Below are 6,679 nucleotides of genomic sequence, written 5' to 3'. Positions count from 1 at the left end.
CGCCTATCTTCTCTCGCGATCAACCGCGGTCCAAGTTTCCATTGTACAACGATCTCATTGGTCGAATGGCGTTTCAAGTTTTAGTCACTAAATAAAAGTGGCTTTATTGGCATTAGAACAAAATCGTATCAAGTCTTAATTATTAATCAAACCTGATTTTATTGCTATTGCAATATTAAAATTGGTACTATAATTATATCATTTGAAATTTTAGTTACTAAACAGACGTGATTTTGTTGATATTAGAATCATGAAGACTGTATAAGGAGATCCAACTCCCTAAGAAAGTCACTAGAAAACTATTATCAAAATCCTGAACTTGAAGTTGTGATATATCTACTATATATTATAGTTTTGTATATATGTATATATGTATGTATGTATGTATGCATATGTATATATATGTGTATATATATATATATATATATACATATCATATACATATATCATATATATTATATATATAATAATACATATATGATAATACGCACACATATAACATATCAATATCGTAGTTGTGCGCACTTGCGCCGCGAGTGGGTGAAATATTCATAACTTAAAGCTCGGGATTTTGATAACAGTTTTCTAGTAATTTTTTTATGGAGTTGGATCTCCTTATACAGTCTTCATGACTTCTTGATATTATAATTGGTATTATAATACCAATATAAAATTTCACATGATATAATTATAATACCTCACTTGGTATTACTAAACACTAAACTAAACAGACGTGATTTTGTTGGTATTAGAATAAAATCGAAACCATATCAAAGTAGATTCTCTTCTCTTAAAAATGAGAAGCAAATATTTCTCACTTGAGTCTAATTCTAATGTCTCCGTTTCCTTTTTTTAAATATAAATAAGTTCCTTACTGACTGCGACAAGAGGACCAATGAGAATCCGTCATGAGCCACTTGGTTTTGTTTCTAGAATCCACCTAGAGGTCCATCTAGAGAATCCGTCCTAGTGATTTAATTGTTGACTGATTATCTGTGAAATTTGAAGACGTATTGAAATATTGTTCAGACAAAAAGTAATCAGTTTCGAGGGAGGAAGAAAGTTACGGTAATTATTTTCTTTCTGGATGGAGGGTACCTTCATTGTTTTAAATGGAACGCAATACTTTTTTCTTTAGGCGGGTAACAGCCATTTTCAAGACGAATTCGAAGACCTGTTTCAAAACGTCGTACGAGATCATTTTAGGGCAGAGAACTTCTCGACAAGAATGAGTTTCGAAACTTCGTAAAGCTAGCAGAAGCAGCGTAAAAGAATCGTAACTTCGAGATTACAATAACGAATCGTGACTTACGTACGAGTACCGTTTTCTATGGAAAGTGGTTTTCTTCCCTGGCCGTTAAATTTTCGTTGTTCGCATTGTTACTTCTAAGAAACGTCACTCGGACGTTTCGCGATATTAAATTTCTAATTGGACGTTCGACAGTCACATCTAGTAAAGTCAACGAGTAACGAGCTGGGGATGAAAAGTATGCTAATTGGCGTTTGTCTAGCGACGGAATTTTAAGAAGGAAAAGATTTTCCTCGACTTATAAGGATGTTCGTCGCGGTGCGTGCGTTAGACAGACGCCAGGACAGCTCTGAGCACGATACTCCACGATTTTTTTCGAGGTAAATTAAATCAATTATAATATAATTACACACATGAGATTAACAAATTCTCTGCATTTTTCTATTGTTTGTTATTCTATTATAATATGAATTAACATGTTATTTAAATAATTATGTTATACAGAAGACTGTACAATGCTACTACATACTAGTGTGCAACTATACATGCTACTACACTGCAACTATACATTTAATGTACTATTGTTCTACTATACTATGCAATTATAATGTGCGACTATACATTTATTCTGCCATTGTGGAACTATACTGTATCATTGTGCAACTATACTGTACCATTGTGCAACTATACTGTACCATTGTGCAACCATACTATGCCATTGAGCGACTATACATTTATTGTGCCATTGTGCAACTATACTGTACCATTGTGCTACTACATTGCAACTATACATTTAATGTACTATTGTTTTACTATACTATGCAATTATAATGTGAGACTATACATTTATTGTGCCATTGTGCAACTATACAGTGCCATTGTGCAACTATACTGTACCATTGTGCTACTATACTGTTTCGTTGTGCTATTGTACTGCAACTATACCATGCATCTGTATCTCACAACTACACATTTTTAGTATCACGCTACCATCCTTCCACTACAATGCAACTATACAACACAGCCATCCTCCCACCACATTTCAACTATACTCCCTAACCTAATAAAACTCAAATTTCTGTTTCAGGATGCGTTTCCTGTTAGCGAGTCTTTTGTTCGTCGCTTACGTTTGCTCGACGAAAGGTCACGGAAAAGGTCACGATCGTCACTGCAGATATTGGTGTAAAACGTCCGATCATCGATATTATTGCTGTCCAACAGGGAAACACGAGGGCTGGATGGAGCACGTCTGGCATTTCTTCTTGCATCCGTGGCTCTGGATAAGCGTCGGTGAATTTCCTCTGTCTCACTCGTCGTGGCCGGAAATAGTCGTAACCGAGATAGAAACCGAGAAAAAAGCGAAGAAATATTGCCCGCCGTTGAGAGCACACTGTCCACGGATTTACGATTGGTATTCGCCGCCGTCTTTATGCCACCGCGATGATGACTGCGACGAATGGGAAAAGTGTTGTCTGGACGTTTGTCTCGGGCACAAAACCTGCAAATCTGCTGAATAGGAAATGGGTCGCTCGAAAGCTCAAGGCCGCAATTATTCGATAAAAACGACGTCGTCCATTCGACGCGTTCACCCATTAACCCGTTCGTCATTGGGGACGTTTTTTTCGTGAAAATTGTAAGAACAGCAGACTTTAAAAAAATATTATCTTATAGGGAACGACAAGACGAAACTTTTCTGTATTTACAGATCATTCGTGCGACGTTTAGTTTCGAAAATAAAAATTGAAAACTTAGAAGTCCTTTTTCCCCGAAATTCAAATTCGTTCTAATTGAAAGTCGCTTAATTGCCTAGAAATTTCAAACTTGACTCAGAGTTAACTAAGTTTAAGTCAGGTGTACCATAGCGCGATCGTTCCCAAACGTATCTCGCCTAATTGTCGTGAGACAGCAGCTAATTAGAATGCTCCGTTACGATCAAGGTTATTCAACGTTTCGCGTTAACAATTTCGACAGTAACTTCCCAATTAACGTGGGCGAGGAGATTCTTAACGAACAGTTATATTACGGTGTGTTCTTCACCATAACCCTCTCCCATTAAAATGTAATTGGCACGTATCGCATTTCGCGTTAGCTTAATTAACAGCCAGCCGTAATTTTGCGCAAAAAAATTCAACAACGCGGTTCTGTTTTACGTTCACGCGTGACCTGTCTGACATTTGAATTAACTGCTGTCGATTTGTATCGGAGACTCTCAATGTTCAAAACTTAAGGATACTTAAACATAAGGTTAATGCCTCTATCTCTTAAGTATTCTATGTGTAATCTATCAATTACCGTATCGATAATCTATCGATAATATACTTCAATTCCACTTAAAAATAACTATCTGTATTCTGAGTGGGACGTTGATTAAGTACATGTGTAATTTTATCTCAAAGAATTGTACGTAACGTTTCACAATGGCGTATAAATGTAAACACTTTATGCGAAGAACCGACAGATGGCATCCAGTAACATCGAGATCGGATTCCGGCCTCCCTGCGTTCGCTTTCAGTTTTTATTTTCGGACACGCGTATTATTGGCCTCCGCCTAATCTGATTGCCTTAATCCCCGGCGTAATGAGTTCCAAAGGGCGTTAAAACAATTTGAGATAAGATAATCCCCCGTAATGCAACAGATGTTATGCTTTCAGGGCGGTCTTAAAGAATCCCTGTGTTTACTCTGTTACGGGGGTTTATAATTAAGTGCGCTCGCATGAGACGCCAATAAATACCTCGTAGGCAGAGCATATGGTCGCATTTTATTTATAACACGCGCGATTCCATCACTGGAATGACATTACCGCAACTTTAACAATCTCGAGTTATTCTTGATGATGTAGCATTAATATTCTTTTTAGATTCAGATTCTTTAAAATTATGATATTGTAGATTCAATTTTCTCAGATTTTTTGTGATGAATACTAGACTGTAGATTTTATAGTTTTATGACCGTCCGTACGTATAGTACATATTTATTATATTAATCGACACCGTTGTAGAATTGTCGTAGTACATCGACTTATTCTGGTTTTCAGGGGAGGTTCGAGACAAAAGAAGTATTCGAAAGCAAGCAGGAGTCCTCGATCGATGAAATTATGGGTCTCTGGGTTAACCATTATCCGCGGAGGGAAATTGTTCGGCAAACACTTGCCCTTTCATTCTGCTCCGTGGAGGCGAGCCACGTTTAATGGACGCTAAGGAAGAGCGAGGGTGTAAAAAAGGACGGAGGAAACCAGATGAAATAAGTGGCAGGTGCTCGTGGCGCATTTTTCTTGGATTATCGTCGCACAATGACGTATCCTGTGCGTTTTTCTCGCAGCGGATCGTAAAATTCATTAAATATTAAATATATCAAATCTCTGCAGCCATCGCGTTTAATCACAGAGAAGTAATTTTTATAAAGGATATCGTAACCCCGCGAATGTTGTCTTGGTCATTCATGAAGAATGGCATTCCAAAGGAACATCGCGTTCAATATTCAGCAGCATTGTCGCCTTTTGACTGTCAGCTGGGAATTTTAAAAAGGGAGGCCTGCGTTCGGTGCTTGTACCTACAAGCTGCAACCTCCTATTGCAACCGTTACATGCATTTCAAATATTTTTTTTCCTCATTGTATCGACGCGCAAGTCTCATACGGACAGCGATTATCGATTCGTGGCGCGTTCCAGTCTAAAACACGTGTTCACTGTTCATATTTTCATCGTTCGATTATCCGAACATGATGATTGACACCGATAATTGGCGATACGTGCAATGAAAGCTATAGATGCAATAGTATTTTTTTTCTTTAGAATGAATGCTCTAAAAATAAGTTTCGTTACAGGTTCGTCTATGTTCCGCGACAAGAAGATTGTTTAGGACCATTTCTGAGGACAGATAAACTGCGCGGGGGGTAAAGCGACTTTATCTCTTCCTTATCCGACTTTGAAAGGGCTGCGCCCGCCAGGAACTGGAAACTACAACGCTCTACGGTCTAATTTACCAGGAGAGACGTCACGATTGTGCAAATATTTTCTAACGGACGGGAGTAATGTGCGTTCCCGTTGCTGCATGTTGGTTGGAGGACTTGATAAGGGTTCCACTCGGAGCGTAGGATCTTTTTATGAATTCTAAAACTGTTGTGTGTTCACGGTGGCCGGGCAGAGGCCGGGGAAAAGGATAAAGCGATGAGAATAGAAGCGAGAATCGGAATGGGAATGGAATCTGGCGGGGCGCATGCGCCAGCCACGTTCATTCACTCCACCGAATCATTCATAAATCCCTGAGTCCTACGCTTGTTCGTACAATTAACAATGAAACCGTGCGTTGCAACCGAGACGAACCAAACTCTACAAACTGCACTGTTACGTTCTACGAGATAATTATACGTTATTATTAGGTTGTCCGGAAAGTTCGTGCCAATTTATGAGGAAACTTCAAAAACACGTTTGAATTTTAATATATATTTATTGAATTACATAGGTGCCATTTTGTTCCACAACCTTTATACCTTTTAAGGGATGTACATGTTATTTGTTTTCAATCACTTCGATATATTCAGACCTGTACCATCTACCAAAAATCGGCATGGACATTCCGAACAACCCAATATTATAATAAAGATACAAAATATTCATTCGACAGAAACAAATCATTCGAACATTTTCTGATATGTCTTCTTTTGTAAATTACAGAGTATCGTACAGTTTGGAGGTTCAGTTTCATCCTGTCATGCACGGTACGCTTGTATTTCGAGGAAAGTTTGAATTCAACGAAGAGAACGGAAGCGATACAAGTATCTGCGGTTTCTCGATCGAAGGTACGGTCGATGCACGGTTATTAGGGACCATGTGACGATTGCTGAACGATCATGCGAGCGAGTGGACGCGCCGTCAGACCCTCTCCTAATCGAACCGATCGACGAAAGTCGAGCAGCTTTTGTTTTTGCGACGTAATCACGATGAGACGACGCCTTCGATTCAGATGTAATTGACGCGTCGACCGCACACGCGCTCAGCCAGATACAGCGGGGATGAAGAAAGTGAAGATATACCGGATTCGAGAAAAGTAGGGACGGAATCAAACCGACACGTGTGCTCGAGAAACAATTAAGCGCAAGACCGTGTATTTCGATGAATTAAAAAGCTGTTCGTTGATATTTACAATTCAATTTGATCAGATTAACTCTCTAGTAGAGATTTGATATATAATTCAATAATATACGTTATTTTGACGAGAATATTTATATAGTATTTCATAATTACATTAAACCTACCATTCAACTCACAATTAAATTTCTTAGAAAATTAAGGAAAAGTCTCTTTAAGTAGTCAGGTAGGTTTAGTGTTAACTTTCATAAATCGACATCACGTGTCCAAGCATTGTTTCTGTAACAAAAATCTGATAAAGAATCTCCCGTAAACCTACTGTTAAAACGGGTCAATTCATCCC

At 38.4% G+C, this 6,679-nt stretch overlaps 1 protein-coding gene and 1 long non-coding RNA gene across 4 annotated transcripts; both read left to right on the top strand.

Annotated features, from left to right (window-relative positions):
• The first annotated feature begins 1,297 nt into the window (after nucleotides 1–1,297).
• On the top strand, nucleotides 1,298–3,989 carry LOC128892166 (uncharacterized). 2 transcript variants are annotated; one of them, XM_054152351.1, is made up of 3 exons: nucleotides 1,298–1,629; nucleotides 2,337–2,404; nucleotides 2,471–3,989. In XM_054152351.1, the coding sequence occupies exons 1-3, from the start codon at nucleotides 1,556–1,558 to the stop codon at nucleotides 2,764–2,766; spliced, it is 438 nt and encodes a 145-aa protein (XP_054008326.1). In that variant the 5' UTR covers nucleotides 1,298–1,555; the 3' UTR covers nucleotides 2,767–3,989. The 2 variants fall into 2 exon arrangements, with proteins under 2 accessions (XP_054008326.1, XP_054008317.1); XM_054152342.1 differs by having other exon boundaries at nucleotides 1,317–1,629; nucleotides 2,337–3,989.
• Nucleotides 3,990–4,340: 351 nt separating this feature from the next.
• Nucleotides 4,341–6,530, top strand: LOC128888473 (uncharacterized). Of its 2 annotated transcripts, none has more exons than XR_008460281.1 (3): nucleotides 4,341–4,501; nucleotides 5,073–5,591; nucleotides 5,923–6,530. It is a non-coding gene; the product is annotated as an uncharacterized LOC128888473 (long non-coding RNA). The 2 variants fall into 2 exon arrangements; XR_008460274.1 differs by having other exon boundaries at nucleotides 4,341–4,551; nucleotides 5,073–5,281.
• The last annotated feature ends 149 nt before the right edge of the window (nucleotides 6,531–6,679 follow it).

This window comes from Hylaeus anthracinus, unplaced genomic scaffold (genome assembly GCF_026225885.1).
Source record: "Hylaeus anthracinus isolate JK02 unplaced genomic scaffold, UHH_iyHylAnth1.0_haploid 0, whole genome shotgun sequence".
Lineage (NCBI taxonomy): Eukaryota > Metazoa > Arthropoda > Insecta > Hymenoptera > Colletidae > Hylaeus > Hylaeus anthracinus.
This window is presented reverse-complemented; position numbering and strand designations above follow the sequence as displayed.

Bases quoted from the DNA above. Each gene is read 5' to 3' on its own strand.
- LOC128892166 (XM_054152342.1), top strand. From the start codon at position 1,556: ATGTTCGTCGCGGTGCGTGCGTTAGACAGACGCCAGGACAGCTCTGAG. The intron at 1,630-2,336 runs GTAAATTAAATC...TTTCTGTTTCAG, and splicing joins ACTCCACGATTTTTTTCGAG to GATGCGTTTCCTGTTAGCGA.